Below are 21,554 nucleotides of genomic sequence, written 5' to 3' on the forward strand. Positions count from 1 at the left end.
GTTTATTGGTAAAACGGGCACTGAGCGCGGCGAAGGCTGGGCGCGGAAGCGGGGGCGGCAGGGGCGCTTTTCCTCTTAAAGAACTTCCACTGGACCTTGATGGCGAGCATCCAGTCGCTGACCGAGAGCCTCTTACAAGCGGAGGTGCAGACGTGCGCCTGGCGGGGGGGCGGGGCGCCGGGCGGGGGGCGGGGCCGGGGGCGGGGCCGGGGGCGGGGCGCGGCGCCGCCCGGGAGGGTCGCGCCGCGGACGCCCGCGCTTCACTTGCCCGCCTTCTGCGCCTTCTGCGCCGACTTGGTGACCTTGCCGGCGCCGCCGCTCTTCTTCTCCACGTTCTTGATGACGCCCACGGCCACCGTCTGCCGCATGTCGCGCACCGCGAAGCGGCCTGCGGGGAGGGGGCGTGAGGGGCGAGCGGGGCCCCGACCCCCCCCCCCCCCGCCCCGGGCCGGGATGCCACGCGCAGGCGCACTCGAGCTCACAGCATCCTCCCTCCCCGGGCCGTTTCCGGGGGCGGGCGGTGCGGTGCACAGCCCGCGGAGTGGGAGACACTAGAGCGAGAATGTCTATCAGCTCTGGTCTCCTTAGGCGGCAGGCACGACCCCAGGACCGGCCCCAGGCCTTGGGGGGCTTCCGGGACACGCCTGGCCGGGAGTGGACCCTTTCGGCCGGGACGACGCGGGCCAGCAACCCGCACAAGGGGGCTCTGGGACACGGGCCTGCGGGGCATCCTAGGGATACTTGTGGCCAGGGGACGTCCAGCAAGCAGTCCTCATTCTGCCGCCAGACTGGCTGTGGGCCTGGGGTCTTCCTCCCAGAGCTGCCCGGCAGGGCCACCAACGCTCCCTGAGATGGAGGCTGGAGGCCACAGCAAAGTGCAGGACACCCCCCACCCGCCGCCCCATGCCGCCCCATGCGGCCCTCTGCCTGCAGCCCGGACCAGCCCCATCTAGGCTGCGCCTCCCTCCGCCCCCGGCCCAGCTCACCAAGAGGTGGATATTGCGAGAAGCTCTCCACACACATGGGCTTCCCAGGGACCATCTCCACGATGGCTGCGTCTCCCGACTTCAGGGCTTTGGGGTTGTCCTCCAGCTTCTTGCCTGAGCGCCGGTCAATCTTCTCCTTCAGCTCTGCAAACTTGCAGGCGATGTGGGCTGTGTGGCAGTCAATGACCGGTGAGTAGCCAGCGCTGATCTGCCCCGGGTGGTTCAGGATGATGACCTGGGCAAAGACGTGCGCAGGGCTGTCAGACACGCCCCGAGTGGGAAAGGGGACGTCAGCCCCGAGGGAGGCTGGAATCGCTTGGGGCTGGGGGCCGGCCGTGAGGGAAGGTCAGGCCACGGGGGACCCACACCCCTGGCACGGACCCCAGGGTCCTCAGGAAGCACTTGGCGAACCTCAAGAGATAAGCCACCGACCGGTGCCCTGTGGGAAGGGGCAGTGGGCAGGGCTTATGCCGTGTGCCCGGGCCAGAGCTGAGGCGGGATGAGGAGCCGCAGCACAAGTCCTGCCCCTTCCGGTCCACCTCGCGGGAGCCTGTCGTGTGGGGCGGCGATCAGAGAGGGCACAGGGAGATTGTAGAGGATAACATACTACGGAGAAGTCCGGCAACAGAAACATTTTCAGGACCCACATGGGACCTCAGGGAGGCTCCGAGCAACGAGGCCGGGCCCGCCCCAGCGTGTGCTGTCCCCGTGAGGCCCCCAGCCCTGACCCAAGCCCTGGACAGCCTCATTGGCCAGGCGAGGGTCCGGTTCTCTTGATCCCTGCCGAGCACTCTGCTAATGCCAAGGACCTCCCTGTTCCTGTCCTTGAGGGACTGGCAGCCCACCTGGGAGGTGAACTGGGCAGCCTCCTGGGGAGGGTCGGACTTGCTGTCCCCACACACGTTGCCTCGACGGATGTCCTTGACTGACACGTTCTTCACGTTGAAGCCGACGTTGTCCCCGGGCAGAGCCTCGCTCAGGGCCTCGTGGTGCATCTCCACAGACTTCACCTCCGTGGTGATGTTCACGGGGGCGAAGGTCACCACCATGCCGGGCCGGAGGACGCCTGTCTCCACCCGGCCCACGGGCACGGTGCCGATGCCTGCGCGGAGAGGAGGCCGTGAGGGGCAGGTGGGACAAGGCCGGCACGGAGGTTCAGAGAGCGGCAGAGGCTACCCTGACCCCGGCAGGAAAGGGACCGAACACAAGAGAACCCCCAGGAACGCCTACGCAGGAGAAGGTGAGGGTAACACGCGCAGAGGGGAGCCCGTCCGGACCTGGAGGCCTGTCCCTGCCCCCAGGTGGCAGCTGTCCCGGGGGGGGGGGCACTGTGGGAGGGCCCTCCGGGTGTGACGAGAGCAGGGCTGTGGAGGACCAGCCACCTGGGCCCGCTGATGTCAGGGGCCACCCCAAAGGGGCACAGGTGCCCCCGCACTTCTCATGGATCTGCTCAGGCCGTGTAGCTGCTCGGTGGGCGTCCGGCCCCCTCCGCGAGAGAGGAGAAGCTCCAGCTCCACCCCCAACCCCAGCTGCGGGATGACAGAGCCTGGGGCTGGTGGCTGGTCTCGGTGCTGGGGGAGTGCGACACCCCTGCACGTAGCCGATTGTGCCTCGTGCTGGTTCGCGGTCTCCCTGTCATCTCGGGTCTAGAGCAAATCTTGTCTCCCACGAGACTGGGATGTCATGGGGGGAAGGGGACATGAGAGTTACCCATGTGCCACCACCTCCTGGCATAGGGCTGAGTGCTTAGCTGAGGGGAAGATGACCCTGGACAGATGGATGAATGGGTAGGGGTGGGTAGGTGGGCGGATGGACGGGCGGGCGGACGGGGGTGTGGACAGAGATGGGCATGTGGGTGAGTGGGTGGCTGGGTGGACGGATGGACGGATGGCTGTGTGAGGCAAACAGTCGGATGGATGACTGTGTGGATGGACGGGCGGACATGTAGATGAAGGGATGGATGAATGGACAGACGGATGTGTGGGGGAAACAGTTGTCTGCATGGAGGGATGGACGGCGATGGACAGACGGACGGATGGTCCCCCAGAAAGTCTATGGCATTGGGGGAGGGGCAGACAACTTGGCCTCAAAAGCCCCTTGTCGAGGGCCCTGGTCTCAGAGTGGGTGCGAGGGGCAGAGCCCGCCGGGGTCGGCTGGGCCAGGCGCCCACAGCCAGGGGAACCTACACCCCCACTCACCGCCAATCTTGTACACGTCCTGCAGCGGCAGGCGCAGGGGCTTATCTGTGGGGCGTGTCGGGGGCAGGATCGTGTCCAGGGCCTCCAGCAGGGACACGCCACTGGCATTCCCCTCCTTACGCTCCACTTTCCAGCCCTTGAACCACGGCATCTGGACAGGAAGAAAGTATCCACTGGAGGTGGAGACCACCTACACCCACCCTGCCCTACATCCTAGCCCCACGGCCTCCCCAGGACCTTCCCGGAACCCTGAAGGAGGCATCTGACCCGAGGGGGTCTGAGGAGCAGGGGCACACAGACCCTGCCGGCCAGCTCTGTACCAGAAACCAGATCATGTCCATCAAGGCGTGGCCCAGGTGGCCTGTACCCTCCCCACCAGTTCACACTCCCAACATCACAGAAGCCTTGGGAAAGGAGGTTTGGGAAAAGAAGCAGGGCCCAGCCCAGCTCAGCCCCCTTTCCTGCACCCTCAGATCCCTGGGCAGGGCTGGCACCAGAGCGAGAAGGGCCGGAGCTGGGCCAGTGGGCAGGCTCCAGGTAGAGAGTGCAGCCTTCCTCCCTAACCACTGCGCCAACTGTCTCCAGGCACGGCTGAACCCTCCCTGCCTATGGCTTCTCCTGACCGCACACCCAATGCCCTCCTGGCACAGGGGCCCCCCAGCCCGCTGGCCACAGGCAGAGAGGAGGGGAGGGGGCCGGCGGCACTGCCCAGTCCACTCCAGGGACAGTGTCCCCTAGACAGCACAGATCAAGCAAGAGCGCCCTGCACTTGGGTCGGGAACGGGATGTCCAGGGGCCGGTGTTCTGTCGGGCTCCCCGGGTGGAGGGTGCGGTCAGTTCACCCACAAGTGCATGCCATCTTTGTGTGTGTGTGTGTGTGTGTGTGTGCGCGTGCGTGCGCCAGCTTCTGTGGGACCTACCACATGCAAACATGCAGCCCGGCAAGATGGGGCCACGGTCCCCAGCCTTGCGCCCTGACCGCGGGGCTCCAGGACAGTCTCCCCTCCATGCCTGCCTCCCTCATTGTGGTGGCCATGGCACCGGCCAGAGCACATGGCCACCCTCCTAGGCCAGGGTGTGCTCCTGTTTCACTGTGTCTAGGTGCCTGGTCTCAGGTTCTGAAAACTCCGCTTCAGGCTCCGGCTCACCATCTCCTGCTGAGTCAGGGTCCCTGAGACACAGGCTGCCTGAGCTACAGTTTATCCAGCTGGGGGAGGGTCTCTCGGCCCTTCCCAAGGCCGAACCTGCTCGGAGCCCCTGGGGAGGCTCCTGGGGGAGATGAACAGTAACTGTCCAGAGACAGGGCCCTCAGGCCTGGCCCCCAGCGGCCGCGGCTCCTGCACTCTCCACCTGACAGAGGGCCCCGGCCAGAGAAAAGCCTCTGGGGGCCTCCTGGGGGGCTGAGTCGAGGGCCCCAGTTCACGCAAACGGGCTCGTCGCCAGGCTGAGCCACCGGGCAGGGCCCCTGCTCCTGCAGGTGAGGGGAACGGAGCAGGCCGGGGGAGGCTGAGGGCAGCCTGCGCACGGGTCCTCTCACCCTGGGCTTTGCCCTGACTGAGCCCGACCCACGCATACCCCAGGACCCTGGGCGCCCAGGGAGGGTCCCGGCGGCCCCGCCGCTGTCCGTGGGCACTCACGTTGGGCGAGGGCTCCAACATGTTGTCACCGTGCCAGCCAGAGATGGGCACGAAGGGCACCGTGGCCGGGTTGTAGCCAATCTTCTTGATGTAGGCGCTGACCTCCTTGACGATCTCGTCGTAGCGCTTCTCGCTGTAGGCGGGCTCCGTCGAGTCCATCTTGTTGACCCCCACGATCAGCTGCTTCACGCCCAGCGTGTAGGCCAGCAGCGCGTGCTCGCGGGTCTGCCCGTTCTTGGAGATGCCCGCCTCGAACTCGCCCACGCCGGCCGCCACGATCAGCACCGCGCAGTCCGCCTGTCCGGCAGGTCGGGCCCTGTGAGCCCCAGGCCCCTCCAGGCAGCTGCCCGGGGATGGGCCTCGGGGTCCCCGACAGGAGGGGCGGCAGCAGGGGCTCCTCTGTGTGAATGGCCTGGCGATGTCTGATTGTCTGCGTCTGTCTGACTGTCTGTCTGCCAAGGCGGCCCTGGCAGTGGCCGGTGGTCCTTACGGACACCCCTCCTGGCTGAGATGTTGGGGCCCCTAATCAGTTGTCTGGGGGACTGTGTACCGGCGGGGCGGGGGACAGCAAACATCTGAGGCATCACGCCCTGGGCAGGAAGCCGAGGAGACCCAGCTGCCCCTCAAGGGCCCCGGGCCCCCAGGTGTCCCCCAAACGGGTGTCCCGCCCACCTGGGACGTGCCAGTGATCATGTTCTTGATGAAGTCGCGGTGGCCGGGGGCGTCAATGATGGTGATGTAGTACTTGGTGGTCTCGAACTTCCAGAGGGAGATGTCGATGGTGATGCCGCGCTCCCGCTCGGCCTTCAGCTTGTCCAGCACCCAGGCGTACTTGAAGGAGCCCTTCCCCATCTGCGGGGGTGGGGCGCGGCACAGAGAGGAACCCAGGACTCAGCCGGCTGGCCATGGGAACGCGTCACAGCAGAGGCGCCCCCCTGGGTCCCTGGGGCTCTGAGCCCATCTCTGGGATGAGGGAGCCAGAGGCGAGGACCTCTGAGGGACACCGGGACACCCTGCCCTGCCCGAGCCCCGCCACCCTGTGTGCCCAGGTCCGGCCTCCTGCCACCTGGATGGTGGCCATTCGAACGTCCGCCAGTAGGTGGCGCAAGGGCCTGGGAATCAGGCTTGGAGGGAAGCCACCAGCGATCTCAACGGCTCCCCCGGCCGCGGGTGCCCCTCTATCGGAAGCTGACCACCCCAGCGTCCGCAGATCAGATCCCTGCGTCAGCCAGAGGTGGACAACATCACCGTCAAGGTGTCAAGCCAAAAAAATAACCCTCTAATTTTTTTTAAGGGAAAAAAAGAAGGGATGTGTTTCACGGGAGAGCCTGGCTTTCCAGCTCTTTCTACAGACGCTCCCAAGTGGCGCTGAGGCTCCTCCTCGCCTTCTGTGCTCCCCCTGCAAATGTCGGTGCCCCACCCAGCGAGACCCCCGTGCCCTGGGCCGGAGCTGTGCTCAGAGCAGCTGCCGAGGCCACTGTCCAACAGGCAGCTCTCCCTTCAGGGCTGTGCGTGGACAGTGCTCTGCCCTCCGGGGAGGCTGCCCAGCCCAGAGAGCCACCCAGACGGGCCCCAGAGGGGACCCAGCTAGACCTGAACCAGACATCCTGCAAACACCCACAGCCTCCCCCAGCTCCAGTCCCGCAGGGAAGCAGGGAGTGACGCAGCTTTTGGGCTGAGGCGCGGAAGGAGACAGCCCAGCGCAACAAATCCCCCCAACACACGCACGCGCACACACGCACGCGCACACACGCACACACTCGAGCAGGGTCAGCCCAGGCCAGCAACTGACTCCTCCTGGGCCCCGGCCCCGACCCCCCATCATCCAGGAAAGAACCCTCACAGCCTCCGAGACGGGAGCTTCTCCCAAGCCCAGGGCGGGCACAGAGGTTATCAAGAGCAGACCCCCCCCACTCTGTGGCTGCTTCTCACCCATAGGTCCCGGCCACTTAAGAGAAAAGAGGTCAGCCAACGGGGCCCTGCCTCTCCTCCCCAGGCAACCAGGACCCCCCCCCCCCAAAAGAGTGCCACCCCGGACGGGCAGCCCTCCCCAGCCCAGCACGAGAAAATGGAGCTGATGGGCTAAGTGCCCATCAGTCAGCTATTAATAGCCACCCTGAGGCCTGGCCCGGCCCCAGGACAAGTGAGGGCAGCATCACCTCCAGCCCCAGAACTCAGCCCTGGGGACCCAGGAACCCCACCCTGGGTGCAGGCTTCCCAAGCCCAATGTGGCAGAGAGTTCCAGAGCCTGGTGTGGACCCCTGTGGAGCAGAAATGCTGCCGCCGGGTCCCCTCCCCCGCACTGAGGGGCAGGTCCCCAGGCTGTACCTCTGCCCACACCAAGCAGGTCTCCAGAGAGAGGCCGCCGCCCCCCACAGCCACTCCAGCTGGGCTCTCTTGGGTCCCTGTGCCCCACGCGGGTGCCTTTAGGGCTCTTGCCTTCCTGCCCTGGAGGAGATCAGCTGAGCCCTGTGCCCCAGAGTCAGGGAAGCTCCAGCCCAGCCACCGTGTGGACCCTGTCCTCTCTGTGGACGGGGGCGAGGGGGGGGCAGGCTCACCTCCGCCGCCTCCTTCTCAAACTTCTCAATGGTCCTCTTGTCGATGCCTCCACACTTGTAGATGAGGTGGCCTGTCGTGGTGGACTTGCCGGAGTCCACGTGGCCAATGACCACGATGTTGATGTGGGTCTTCTCCTTGCCCATTCTGCCCGGGGTGCGGGGAAGGGCTGGGACGGCCTGGAGCGCTGTGGCTCAGGGTGGGGGGGCTGCTGAGCGCGGATTCTGGGGATTGGGGTGAGGGGGCAAGTGATGGAGAGCCTCAGAGGGAAGCCAGCAAACACACCGGCCAGCACAGGTTGCCAGCACGCCCCTGCCTGCCGACCCTCCCACGGGGCCACGTTCCCACACTTGGTGGGGCAGGAAGACCCCCCCTCCAGCCTGTGCCTGGCCCATTTGGGTCAGATGGCAAGCCCCAGCGGTCCAATCTGCCCTAAATATCTGGGTGTCATGCCCACAGAGCACCCCCATGAAGGAGGCTAACCGCCCTCCCAAGAGCTGGGCAAACCCCATGGCCAGTCAGGAGCCGGGTGATGAGTCACTCTGCCCTGCGCTGCAGTCCTGTCCCTGGTGCTTGCTCCCCCACCGGGAGTCCTGGGCCCCGCTGTACCCCACCCCCACAGGCCCTGCTGCTGCTGGGGTGGAGAAATGGTCAGGGCTCCCCACTCCCCTCCTCAAGCAGGGAGGGCGCCATCTTCCCTTCGTCCCTGCCAGGCAGGCTGGCACCAGGGGAGACGGGCTGGGCCAGAGCGCCCACAGGGCGGTGGTGCCCAGATCAGGGGCCTAGAATAGCTGGGGCTCTCCCAGATCCGGGCAGGGGGCCGACTGGAGGGCAGGGAGGTGGGGTCCCTGCTCTTCAGAGTGGGGAGCAATCTGGCCCCAGCAGCCCAGCCCAGGAAGTGCCAGACAGATGCCTGCAGCCTGGTGGGGGCAGGGGACCCCTCCGCCTTTCCCTCCGTGAGGGCCCAGGGCCACAACCCCTGCCCCATCCTGGAGGTCAGTGGAGAAACCTAGGCAGCCCAGGAGGGGGCAGGGCGCTGGGGGACGGAAAGTAGGCAGCAGTGGCGCACCCTAGGGTGCGGACGCCAAGTGGACGCCTCCCGGGCCACAGGGTGGGGTGGCGGATGCCCCCCGGGTCTTCCCTGTCTCGCCCTCTGCCCCGCAGCCCCAACAGCCCCGGCACTGAGGACACTGAGGACCCTGCGGCAACCCCTCAGCACCCCTCACGCCACCGGTCCCAAGGTCACAGCTGCGGGGCGATCGCCGACGCCCAGAAGACCTGTCCCCAGCCGGCACCAGCGCATAAACAAGCGCCACCGCGGGGCCCCCACCCCACCGCCGTCGCCCGGGGACCGAGCGGAGCCCTGGGGCCCGCCGAAGCCCGGAGCGAGCCGCACAGCCTCGCCCGGCGCGAGCCTCGCCCCTCTGCGGGGCCCCCCTCCGCCCCGGCCCGGCCCCCGGAGAGCGGACCCGCTGCCGAAGGCCGGGGGCGGAGGCGGAGACCCGGAGGCCGAGCGTCCTTACCCAGAGCCGAGGTCTCAGCCAGAGGGACCGGCGGCGCCGGCGCGGGCGGTTTTATCTCTCCGGGAGGGGGTCCACCTATCGACGGAGCGCGCGCAGTGCACTGCGCCCTGCGGTACGGCAATGCGGTACCGGCGGGGGAGGGGCGCGGCGGGGAGGGCTGCGAGGGACGCGGGGACACGAGCCCCGCGGGCGCGCGTGGGCGCCACAGGGACGCGAGGGAAGGTGCGGCGAGGGAGCGAGCGGCCAAGGCGCGGACGCCAGGCGCACCGGAGGGCGGCAGGCAGGGAGCCCCGCGGCCGGGCGCGGGGAGCGGGGAGCGGGGAGCGGGAGGGAGCCGGCGAGGAGGGAGCGGCAGAGATGGAGAGAGGCAGCCAGAGACGGAGGACGAGGAAGCAGAAGCCGAGTGAGTGGCGGGGCTCAGGCCCTCCTGCACGGAGGAGGTGGAAAGGCTCCAAACCTAAAAGGAGGTCTCTGGGGACCAGCCGGCCCCAGGGACAGGAAACTGCAGGTCAGGCCTCAGCCGGAGGGGCAGGGGCTGAGGCCAGGGTCTGGGCCACAGTCCCGGCCCGCTTTTCCCAAGCGCCAGGTCTACATGTGGCTGGTGTCTGCGGAGCAAATGAACCTCGGATCCGCCCCCCAGCGTGGCCCAGGTCCTGCAGGTCCTTCCTCCTTTGGGACCCTGACATTGGCTCACCATCAGGCCCCTGTCCCCGTGTGTCTGCCACATGGGCTCACCCTGGCGTGCCCCCCACCACGTCCCATAGTATGGCCTGAAAACCGTGTCTCCAAGGTCCCCTCAGCTTGGCCAAGTAGCCCGGGGCTCCTGAGCATGTGTTCCTCGACCGCTCTCCCTCTGAGGCTCCTGCAAAGGGCTCTCGTCCACCCTAGGCCTCTCTCCACGCAGGGCACGTTCTAAGTCTGTTCCTAGAGCCCACTGATGGCTTCCCAAGTTGCCCTAATGGGCATGAGTGGGCAGGGGCTCCCCTCACTGCTGGCCCCCGTGTGATCACACTGCCAAGCCACCCGTGGGCTGGTTCTGTAGAAAGTGGGGGCAGGGGCGTCTCGGAGGGTCCTGGGCAGACCAGGGTAAAGGCCATCATGGATTTTATGGAGAGGAGTAGGCAGCCCTGTGTTGTGTGGAAACCCAGTGTATAGGCCTCTTGGACCACAAGCCTCTGTCCCCATGGCCACACCTCCCGTCAATGGGAGACCACTCCTGCCTGATTTGTCCTTGTCACTACAATGTCTGGGAGAAGGTCAAGCAAGGTGAGTGGGTGACAGCAGAGGCCGGGTGTCCAGCACCTTCCACCGGGGCACTGGCCGAGAGAGCCCTCAGAGATGTGACCCGCAGCAGGTCAGGAGACCTAGAGACCCAGGGCAGTGGCTGGGCTCCAAGCAGTCCTCCCCAGCCCATTGGGAGATCTCTTGGGGAGGTAACAGGCTCTCCCACTGAGTTGTCGTGGGGTGGGGTCTGCCACCCAGGACCAAGGTCTACATCTGCAGACAGGCACTCCTAACCCTTTCAGGCAGGGAGGGGCTCACAGATGACTCCCAACACTTCTAAGTGCTGCTGATACCATCAAAGCTGAGCCAGGATTAAAAATAAACTCCTGGCAAGCTTGGAGACCCACCCCCCCACCCCTCCACCCCCTCCGCACAGCTGCCCTCTAGGTTTGATGTGTCCCTCCTGCCTGAAGGTTAGCAGGAGTTTAGGAGACACTAAATTGGGGTGGCTGAAGCTGGGATGGGCCAAACCACTGCAGGGGGCCCAGGTCCCTGGGGACACCCACCCAACTTCCCCAGTGGGGCCACCACCCCCTGGGCCCCCAGGCTGCCTGCAGGCCAGCCCCCGACAAGGTCTGAGCTCAACTCCCAGCTCACGGGCTACTGTCGGCCCCATGGGAACCAAGTCATCCCGGGCTCGCCTGTGCCAGGAGGCCATGCTGCCCTGGGCAGTGGCCACCTCTGCTGGAATGCAGCATCCTCCCCGGAGGTCCAACATGCCGACCCCAGGCAGAGGTCTCAGGTGGTTTCTCCAAAGTGCCTCTGTGTCCCCAGGATGTGCCCCATTGACCCACAGCCGGGCGGCTTGCAGGGCCCTGGGACCCTGGCCTCTCAGCCCCCGGGACGCCCTCGAGCTCACTTGGACAGTGAGAGTGAATATGGTATAACCCTGAATGACCACACGCCAGCTGAAAGAGCCCTACCCAGTACGTGGTCCTGGAGACCAACAGCTACTACCTGCTGCCTGGAGCCGGCGAGCACGGATCCTTGAATAGTGCCGAGTAGTGGCTGCAAAAGCCAGCGGGAGCCTTGTGAGCTCCCCCAGTGCTGGGCGGGGCTGCCAGGCCGCCAAGACCCAGGGACCGCGAGTCCACTGGGCACAGACGGGCCAACCGCGGGGGCCAAGGTCACAGCCAAGGAGGGCCGAGCCTGCAGTCAGCTCGGAAGGCCGAGCCAGGCCAGCGTTCCTTCTGGACAGAAGCCAGCCGGGTCCCACTGTGCCCCCTCCCGCTCCCCTTGCCCTGCTTCTCCCAAACCCGAGCCGCCGTGACAATGGCCCCCACGGCAACCAAGGGCATGGGTGGGGGGGTGGTGAGCAAAGACGGGCCCATCAGCCTCACAGAGCACCTTCTGAGGATAGGGCAGAAGGAAGGGGCACGTGGCCTGCCCCTCAGTGCCCTCGGGCAGAAGGAAGGGGCACGTGGCCTGCCCCTCAGTGCCCTCCGGACGCCCCCAGGTGCCCTCAGCCACGAGCTGTTTGGGGAGACACAGGCAGCCCCCTCTTTGGCTGGCTGAGGTTTCATGAGCCTGGGGAAAGAAGATCCAGCTAAAATTAACCGTTATCAAGCTGTCAGCCTGGAAATAAACCCTGCTCCCATTGGCTGCCGGTGACGTCACTCCCGGGTTAATAATAACCTGCGAATGCATAACTGACCACCTGTGCTGGGGCCTTCCTGCAGGGGCCAAGGCCAGTGGTCACGCAGGGAGGGGCTTTGGGGCGGGGGGGGGGCAGGGGTCAGGCCTGAGAGCACCCTCCATCCTCGGGGGGGTGTCTCTGAATGACCCCAGCTCATGGCCTGGGGTCCCAGGCTTCCCTATGACCCCAGGGTTTCTGTGCTCACCCTCCTGTGCGGATCAGTCTCTTCTCATCTCCCAGCGCACGGGGACGACACGACCTGATCAGCCTTGGGGACAAGTTCCTCCCGCCCCCGGCTCCCCAGGCTCAGCAACCAGGGAACTGAGCTGCTGGTGAGGCCTCAAATTAAGTGGTCTCCATGGCGAGGAGGCACTCTTGGCTGTGGAGCTTCCCTCAGAAAAGTGAGCTCATGGCTCGGAATCAGAGAAGCTGCCCCCCCCCAACTGGACACACACCGCAGGGGGCATGGGGGGCAGGCTGAGCTGGGGCAGTTTGGCCTGGGGGCAGGGCTGGGGCTGGAGAGGGGGCTGCGGCAAGCTGCTAGAACCCAAGGCTAGGCAAGGGCTCCTCAAAATGGCCAGCCCCTTGCTTGGTTCCTGGGTCAGGTAGCCTGGAGCTCTGGTGACTTCTGAGAGGACCCAGGCCCCCACCAGGCCACCCCAGGAAACCAGCGTGTCTGGGAGGGTATGAGGCCCACCTGTCTGCCAGGGAAGCCCAGGGAGGGGGACAGAGCCCCTCAGAAAGGAAAAGGTCAGCCCAGCCCCGCCCTCACCACGGCCAGCACTTGGGCCACAGGACCCGTCTGTGGCCGTGGCCGGGTACCTGCCGCTTTGTCGTGGCTAGAGCCGTTGCCACGGCAGTGTCCTGCCGACACCAGAGCTCCACCCCTGCCCGGCGCCCACCTGCTTCCAGGGAAGGGGTCTGGTGGGCTTTGCCCTCTGAGCTCCCGGAGAGTCCGGGCTCCAGGCCAGCAGCAGGGGAGGGAGTGGCCACCCCCCCCCATTAGGCCACTGCCGGCTGGGCGGTGGCGGGGGGGTGCACTGGAGAGCCCAGGGAAGGGGTCAGCCTCTCCGGGCAAGAAGAGGCAGCCCCTATGTTGGGACAGGGAGACAGACGGAGGACTGTGGAGGGTCTGCAGGCCCACTGCCCACCCCTCAGGTGGCAAAGGGAGAGGCCCCAGAGCTCCGTGCAAGGAGGAGCGTCCCCGTGGGGCTACCCCGGGAAGCAGGCAGCTCCTTGGCAACCCTGGAGCCTAGGTTTCTGCAGCGTGGATGGAGCGTCCTTCCGCAGGGAAATCGGGAGTAACCTTCCTCCTGAGCAGGGACCTCATGGCTGTCCTAGGGGTGAGGGCCCGGGAGGCTGCCTGTGGCGGCGGTCTCCCCACGGGGGCCGCCTCCTTCCCCAGGAAAGGACCCCCCCACCCCCCATGCCCTCGAAGGTGACCGCTGTCCCGACTTCCTAGGCCACAGACCACATTGTCTCTTGCAAACTTCCTGGCCGTGACCTGTGCAGTTTCAACCCTTCCGCCTGGCTTCGCTCACAGGCCACTGGGTGTGTGACATTCATGGGGATGTCACACAGCGGATGCTTGCCTCTGCTCTGTTGCACTTCCAGCCAGGTTCGAACTAGAGCCGTGTGGGTGCGCCTGTGCACGCGTACCCCAGGGCAGAGCTCTGAGCCATGGGCTGTGTCACGGCAGTCGTTGGCTTACGGCCTCGAGGCTCAGTACCTGCTCCGTGATGACAGACTTGGAGCGTTTCTGCTCCACGGGGAGCAGATCCATTTTGTAGGGCGGGCAGCGAAGGGTAAATTTATAGCTGAGAGAAAATTAATTGATAGCTGGCTTTTTTTTTCTTTGACTATGAGGAAATTTTCCTATTTCTTGAACAACCAGTAATTTTTGGGTGAAGTCTGAAGACTTTGGGTTCTCTTGTCTTCCTCTGAGGATGGTTGTTCTTGTTTTATCTGCTCTTCAGTCACTGGACCTGGGGGGGCCTGTTTTCATGCTTCTCAGCGTTGGTCCGTAGAACACTGCAGGTCTCACAAGCCCGCGAGGTTGATAAGATTCAAACCTTGGTCTTGGTCCCCAGCTCTCCATGGGGCTCAGCTTTAACTTCTCTTAGATGATCCTACACTAGACATTACTGTAGGCTGTCGTCTTTTCTCGCTCTGTGTAAGTTTTTATCTATTTAGGTAATCTCTACACCCAGTGTGGGGCTTGAACTCAAGACCCTGAAATCAAGAGTCATGCGTTCCATGACAGAGCCAGGAGGTCTCTCCACCCTGGCTGGGTCCAAACACCAATGCTGCCCAGCACGGCTTGTCTTCTGGTGTCTAGGTTCTGAGCCCATGGTAGACATCACAGTGCTGTCCCCCGGGACCCATGCCCTGGAATCGCCCCGTCCCCGCGAGTGCAGAAGGAAGCTGTGGCCGCCTCTCGCCAGCAGACTGCGACGGAGTGAGCCACAACTCCCTGGGTTGGCGTCCGTTATTGAAGACGATGTCTTGGCAGACAGACCGGAGGGAGGCAATCTCCTACCAGCCTAGAAGACGGAGCTCCCAGGATGTGGGAACGCCAGGGCGGGGCCGACGTCAGGAGACGCTGGGCAGCCCCTGAGAGCTGGGCACCCTCCAGCTGTCCATCACGTAAAGCAGGCACCCGAGTCCTACAGCCCTGGGATCTTAGAAGAGGACCCGAAGCCTCAGGGGGAGACTGACAGCCTGACCTCGCCCTTCTGAACCCTGAGCAGAAGCCCCCGGTGAGCCCAGCTCCAGAGCCGGGCACGTGTAACAAATGCATGTTTTTTAAAGTCACCGAATCTGTGGTAATTTGTTACGCAGCAATAGACCCTAGAGCGGAGACGGCAGATCCACTGTCTGGGCGGCCTCCCCAGCCCCAGCCCCAGCCCGAGCCACCCCGGCGGGCCCGAGGCCTGGGCCCTCCGCCTGGAGCAGCCTCCTGGAGGCTGGGCGGCCGAAGCAGAAGAAACACAAGTCCACTGTTCTTGTGGAAATAACTTCAAACTTAGAGAAAAGTTGCCAGAGTAGCTGTCCCAAGTGTTGCCTTTGTCCACACCCGTGGCTGTCTCCGTCCACCCACCTGTGTGGACTCTCTCTCTCTCTGGGTCGGGACCTCGTCCTTTATCTGAAGCACTTGTGAAGAGCCCGCCCAGACCGTGGCCTCGGCTCCTCCGTCCTCGAGTCGGTACTTCCCAGGCACTTTGTGGTCACAATTCAGGCCAGAGTCCTGGTCCCCACCGTGCCGGCTCTGCAGCTGGTGCCGCCTGTAGCTCGGTCTTCCCAATCCGGGGCTACAGGCTGGTGTCACACGGCACGGCCCCCCATCTCCGTTTGCTGGAAATGGTTCCTCTGTCACGTGTGTCTTTTGGGACGCTGATGTGCTTTAAGAGTTCAGACCAGGTGCTTTGAAGACGGCCTTTTTTTGGCTTTTCTGATGTTTGTACACCAAGAAATTCAAGTTTTATTTTTCTGCTGGGAACACCAGCAGGGCCACCTGGGTTCCTCCCAGTGCCTCGGAAGGAAAGCTGCCTGGCCCCAGTCGCACTAACTGCCGTGTGGTCCCGGTCACCCAGTGAAGGTGGTGGCCACTAGCTTTTCCTGCAGTAATTATCGGCTAAGTAATGGGGTGTACCTTGGGTTCTGTAAACATCCTAGTTCTCTTCGAAATCCCTCTCAGCCTAGCACTCACTGATGATTCAACTTTTACCATGATGGGTCTGCTTTCTAAATTATTTCTTTAGGGGCACCTGGGTGGCTCAGTCGGTGAGGCATCTGCCTTCAGTCAGGTCATGATCCTGGGTCCCCAGATCGAGCCCTGCAGTAGGCTCCCTGCTCAGTGGGGCCCCTGCTTCCCCCTCTGCCCCTGCTCCCCACCTGTGCTCTCTCTGTCAGACAAACAAATAAAATCTTTAAAAATAATAATAATGAATTATTTTTAAATTTTTATCTTTTCAAATTATCATACAGAAAACTGACTCTTTGGGAAGTAGACAGCTATATGAACGTTAGCACACGTCCGGATTCCTGTAGCTACATCGACCAGGACCCGGAGTGTTCCACCCCCCGGAACCTTCCTTCACGCCGTCTGCCTGTTCTCAGACCTCTTACCCGGCAGCCGCCGATCTGTCTCCACCCGAGGGCTGTCCTGAGACCCTCCCGGGGACAGAAGCGCCCGCGACGTCCTTTCTGGGTCTTCCTGCTCTCGGCGCCGTGTAAGCAACATCTAAGATTCCCCTGGGCCGTTGTGTGTCCACCGCTCACCCCTTCTCTCCCGTGAGTAATACTCCGTGTGTGGATGAACCTCGGTTCACTTATCGTTCATCCCTCAATGACCTTTGGCTTGTTTCCAGTTTGGGCAGTTAGGACGAATGACCTTTGGCTTGTTTCCAGTTTGGGCAGTTAGGACTAAGGCTGCCATCCGCCTTCATTCACAAGTTTGTGGATGAACGTGTTCGGGTTTCTCTGGGACACATGGCAGGCCTGGGGCAGGTGAATGTTTAACCTTCCCAGAAACTGCCAAACCTGTCACCAGACTGGGGTCCTGTCCCTCCTTCCCTGCGAGGCGTGTGAGCCCTGGGGGCTCTGTACCCTCAGCAGCTCTTGGAACTGTCTGGCTGGACGGCCCTTTCCGTTGTCCCGTGGGTGCGTCCTGCCACCTCGCCGACATTTCTCTGACGGCTGATGACATCGAAGATCTCCCCGCCTGCGGAGGGGTGCGTCCTCACCCGTGAGGTTCTGTTAGGTCTTTATCCCTTAAACACACACCCACGCACACAGTTTCATCAGGATGTCATTTACGTGCCTCCAGGTGTATCCATTCAATGTGTAATTCAGCGGCTTTTCGTCTACCTGGAGCTGTGCGACCATCACCATAAACCGGTTTTAGGCCATTTCCATCACCGCAGAAGAAACCCTGCACCGTGCGGCAAGCACCTCCATCCCCCGCCTTAAACCACACCCGCTCTGGGGCTGTGGACTTGCCCGAGCTGGACCGTCCACACAGACGGGGCCGCACGCTGAGTGGGCGCTCACACCCGGCTCGCCGCTCCCGCGGGCGTCCACACTCCCCCGCCTACACCAGCGGCCGGATGACGCTTCTTTGTTCGTTGCTCCCGTTTGTTCATCGATCGTCGATGCTGGACGTTGGGAGGCTGCTGTGAACGCGCATGTCCGCCTTGGCCCTGTGGACGCCCGGCGTCGTCACCCGGGGTAGACCTCTCAGTGTCAGACTGCGGGCCAGCCTTCCCAGCCCCTCGAGGAGCCGCCAGACCCTGCCCGCGGCAGCCGCGCTGCCCTGCCTCCCGGCCAGCGACACAGGAAGGCTCTCGTTTCTCCTCGTCCTCACCAGCACTGCTCACTGTCTTCTTTTTTTAAGATTTCTTTATTTATTCGATGGGAGGAACAGACGGAGAGAAGCAGACTCCCCGCTGAGCACGAAGCCCAACGTGGGTGTCAGTCCCAGGGCTCTGATCGTGGCCCGAGCCAAAACCAAGCGTCAGACGCTTCACCGACGGAGCCCCCAGCCGCCGCTGTGATTGCATCCATCCTGTGAGCATGAAGTGGCCTATCACTGTGGGTCTGATTTGCATTTCCCTAAAACCAATGATGCGTTTATTGGCCACATACGTATCTTCTTCAGAGAAATGTCTATTCAGATTCGTAGCCGAATTTTTAATTGGGTGGTATTTTCCTCGTGTTGAGTTTTGAGAGTGCTTTACGTATCCTGGATAAAAACTCCTTGTTGTATATTCAATTTGCAAATATCTTCTCCCTGTCTGTGCTTGTCTTTCATTCTCTGAACAGTGTCATTCCACAGAACAAATGTTTTCAATTTCGATGAAATCCAGCGCATCGTAGTTTTCTTACATGGCTCATGCTTTTGACGTTGGCTAAGCCCCAACTACAAAGATTTCCTCCCATATTTTCCCCTAAAGTTGCATAACTCTACATTTCCCATGTTTTAAAGATTTTATTTATCCATTTGAGAAAGAGAGAGCACAAGGAGGAGGGGTAGAGGCAGAGGCAGAGGCAGAGGGAGAAGCAGGCTCCCCACGGAGCAGGGAGGCCAACGCGGGGCTCCATCCCAGGACCCCGAGATCCTGACCTGAGCTGAAGGCAGACGCTCAGCCCACTGAGCCGCCAGGAGCCCCTACCTACATTTCACATCTACATACAGTACCCATTTTTAGCCAATTTTTATATAAGATTTGAGATTTAGGTCACGTTTTATTTCCTGGCATAAGCACGTCCTCCTCCCAGCAGCCCTCCCTGGAAAGGTCCCGCTTTCTCTGCTGAGCTGCACGTCCGCGTCTTCTCACACAGCCGCACGTGCGCGTGGCAGGGCTGTTTCCGGACACGGATCCGTCATGGTGATTCATGGGTCCCTCTCTTGACCAAGACCACTCCGACCTTGCTGTCATAGTTTCATACCAGTAGCTAAACGCAGGCGGCGAGCGGGGAGACCCGTGTGTCCAGCAACGGTGGCGAGACTGGGCGGGAACTAGGAACAGCCTGACGAGGGTGACTCTGACCCCTACCTCACGCCAAATACAAAAACCAACTCAAGATGGATCCAAGGCCCAATAAAACCGTAAGACCGTGAGAAGCAAACGCAGATATTCGTCTCCAAGACCTTGGGTGTGGTTGTGGCTTCTTAGATGTGACACCGGATACATGGGCAACAAAAGAAAAAGTAAGTAAACTGGACATCATCAGACTTTTAAGTTTTGTGCAAAGGAGCACAAGAAAGTGAAAACACAGCCTGCAGAACGGGAGAAACGAGTGACCAATTACAGTGGGTGAGGGGCTCGTACGCAGCACGTATGAGGAGCCGTCGCAGCTCAGTGACAAACAGGCCCACGACCCTCTTTAGACGCGGGCACAGGGTCTGAAGAAACACCCACCCGCAGCAGACCGGCAGACGGCCAACCGGCGCCTGAGAAGACGCCCGCCGTTGCTGCTCGCGGCGCGCCTCAGCTCCGCCCGCCAAAATGCAGGAAGCAAGACTGACAGGAGTGGGGCCAGAAGACGTCGCCACAGCCACGGCCAGGACACCAGTCCGCCGCCGTCACGAGAGCGGGACAGAGGACAGCTCACCGCAACGGGGCAGGTCAGAGACGCACGGGAACGCGCCCCCCAGCCCCAGCCACAGCCGGAGGTCAGGCCGTAAACTAAGTCTCGGTGACTTGTAGGAGACGTTTCCACGAAGGATCTCCTTGGGCCACAATGGGTTGAGCTTCGAAACCGGTAACCGGGGAAGCGCGGAGACCCACGAGCCTGCGGACATCAGACAACATGCTGTGCGGGAGGAGACCGCGGGAGTCCCAGAAGGCCCGTGAGGAGGACAGAAAAGGGAAACAGAACCCACGGGGCTCACAGGAGGCGGCAGCGACAGTGCCGAGGTGATACACGCATGCGAACGCCGAGAAGGGCCCCTGCCGGCGCGGCACGGCTCCGACGCGAGGAACCAGAGGACAAGCACTGACCAAGCTCAGAGCCAGAGGAGGGAAGGAGACCAGGACCAGGGAGCGCGCCAGCCACAGCACGACCACTACCACGTCCACCCGCAGGAGGTACAGAGGCCCAAGGCAGGGGACAGAGGGGACAGGGGGCGCAGGGGCTGTGCTAGCGTTAAGAGGGACGGAGTTCCGGTTCCACGGGATGAATGCGTGGAGGCAGGGGGCGGCGCAAGGTTCGGGGCACGGGGAGTGCCACCAAACCACAGGCGGAGACGCGGCTGAGGTGGTCAGCTTTGTCACGTGTCTTTTACTGCAGCAGAAATCTTTGTGAAAAAGAGAAAGTGCCGACCCAGGCCACGATGTGGTGGAACCCCGGCACCACCAGGCCAAGGGAAAGAAGCCGGACACAGGAGGCCACGTGCTGCGTCCATGGAGCCGGAAGGCAGGCTAGCGGTGGCCGGGGACGGGGCACGAAGGGGCAGCCGTGGGGGACGATGGCGCGACACCGGGAATGTGTATGTTATCCGCACACTCTCCCACGGTGGCTTCTCTGTTATGGGACTTTTGCCCTCGACGAGGGGATTTGGGTACTGCGATTTCGCCAAATTCTTATCTTCCAGAAACGTTTTGGTTATCATAGCTCCTTTGTCTTCTCAGATTAACTTTGGGATCCGCTCGCCTAGAGCTTCGGAAATCTTGCTGGAGTCACTATTGGCGCAATCCGGTCTAGACGTCAATTTTCAGGGAAGGGATGTCCTCATGTCTGGTCTCCCAGCGGCGTTTTACTTTTGACGCACGCGTCTTGCTAGGTTCATGCCTGGGTGCTTCGTGGGCAGAGGGTACCTATCATAAATGGTATTTTTTGAAATGTCCGTTTCCGGTCGTGAATCGCAGCGTGCGGGGAGACCAGCGGCCCACAGCTCAGCACGTCTCCTCCATCAGCTTTCTCACGGGCTCCCGGCGGACGGACCGTCGTGCTGCCGGGGACCGCGACGGCTTCGGTCCCCATTGCCAATCCCTATGTCTTTTGCTTCTTTTTCTTGTCCTATCGTACTGGCTACGACTTGCAGCAGGTGCGGAATGACTGCAGCCAGAGGGGACGTGCTCGCCTTGTCCCCGGTCCTGGAGGAAGGAGGCGGTCTTTGCCCCGCGCGCAGAGTGCCGGGCGAGCTCGCCGTCGGCTCTTCCCCGAAGCTCCGTGTTGGGTCGAGGACCTGCTCGTCCGTTTCTCACTTGCAGAGCCATTCCCGTGACTGTGCTGCGTTTGGCCAAAGTTCCTTCGCCGTCCTCTGATACAAGTGCCCACAACCGCCCGCAGGCTCCCCGTGACGGGAGCTGCTAGAAAGCCTTCCCCCACTCGGCCGGCATCTGGGCAGTTCAGCACCGTGTTTGCTGTGCGTCTCCGCAGCGTTGAGCTTTTCCTGTGCTTTTATGCCAAGTGATTTTGGATTTTATCCTGAAGTTCAGTGTTTGTGATGAATAAACTCTTTTCAGCTTGCTGTGTGCCGTGGGTTGAACTTCAGAGCAGTGAAATGGTTGTTTCTGGTAGCTGTTTCCGGCTTTATAGTTGCGTTTTGGGAAGAATGTTTGCTGATCTCCTCACTTCCTCATGCTGGGACATCCGTAATATCTTTAGTATTCGGTTCGCTCTTTCATCAGATATAGTTAGTAAAGGTCTACGGCATGACAGATTCTTTCTTGGCCATGGGGAACACGACAGATACGGTCTCGGTTCCCGCAGGCTGGGCCAGCCGACTAGGAAACAAATTCGGTATCTGCAGCGGTGAAAAGCAGTGTTAACGAAGCTCGTGCGTACCTTCGGCTGAGCACCTGCTCTGAGCTCGGACCTGGTCTGCGCACTTACATGAAGCATCTTAACCTCGATGTAGCCCGTGAACCAGGCTCTGCCTGGCCGCTGCCCCCAGGACATCATCTGGCCACACGAAGGCCCCCACGTAGTAAGCGCTCACCAAATAGCAGTCAGGAGCTTTATCTTTCTCTGCAGATGGTGACGTCACCTACAGAGCCTGGTGCTGGGGAAGCCGGCAGCTGCTGCCCCTCAGGAAGGAGACTTCTGACCCTGCAGGTGGGGGGCAGGACTGGTATGCCCCAGGCTCCTGGCTTAGTAAATGCAGTTTTATGTTGGCGCTGGAAAGAAGTCACCTCCTTTCCCATTCTCTGTCCTTGAAGATGCTGGGGAGGCTGCGGATATGGTAGCTTGTGTGGGGCCGGCCCCGCGGGTTGCGCAGCCCCGAG

General features: G+C 62.5%; 1 protein-coding gene and 1 long non-coding RNA gene across 2 annotated transcripts; one reads left to right on the forward strand and one right to left on the reverse strand.

Moving 5' to 3' along the window:
- Positions 1-186: 186 nt before the first annotated feature.
- Positions 187-8,993, reverse strand: EEF1A2 (eukaryotic translation elongation factor 1 alpha 2). The gene is made up of 8 exons (XM_082746479.1): positions 8,901-8,993; positions 7,380-7,601; positions 5,494-5,673; positions 4,822-5,118; positions 3,185-3,335; positions 1,832-2,088; positions 987-1,221; positions 187-388 (listed from the first exon to the last, which is right to left on the reverse strand). The coding sequence occupies exons 2-8, from the start codon at positions 7,521-7,523 to the stop codon at positions 261-263; spliced, it is 1,392 nt and encodes a 463-aa protein (XP_082602605.1). The 5' UTR covers positions 7,524-7,601; positions 8,901-8,993; the 3' UTR covers positions 187-260.
- LOC309872409 lies at positions 8,924-21,431 on the forward strand. Its single transcript, XR_014315849.1, has 3 exons — positions 8,924-9,012; positions 15,808-16,113; positions 16,649-21,431. It is a non-coding gene; the product is annotated as an uncharacterized lncRNA (long non-coding RNA).
- The last annotated feature ends 123 nt before the right edge of the window (positions 21,432-21,554 follow it).

This window comes from Mustela nivalis (genome assembly GCF_964662115.1).
Source record: "Mustela nivalis genome assembly, chromosome: 8".
In the NCBI taxonomy this organism is placed as follows: domain Eukaryota; kingdom Metazoa; phylum Chordata; class Mammalia; order Carnivora; family Mustelidae; genus Mustela; species Mustela nivalis.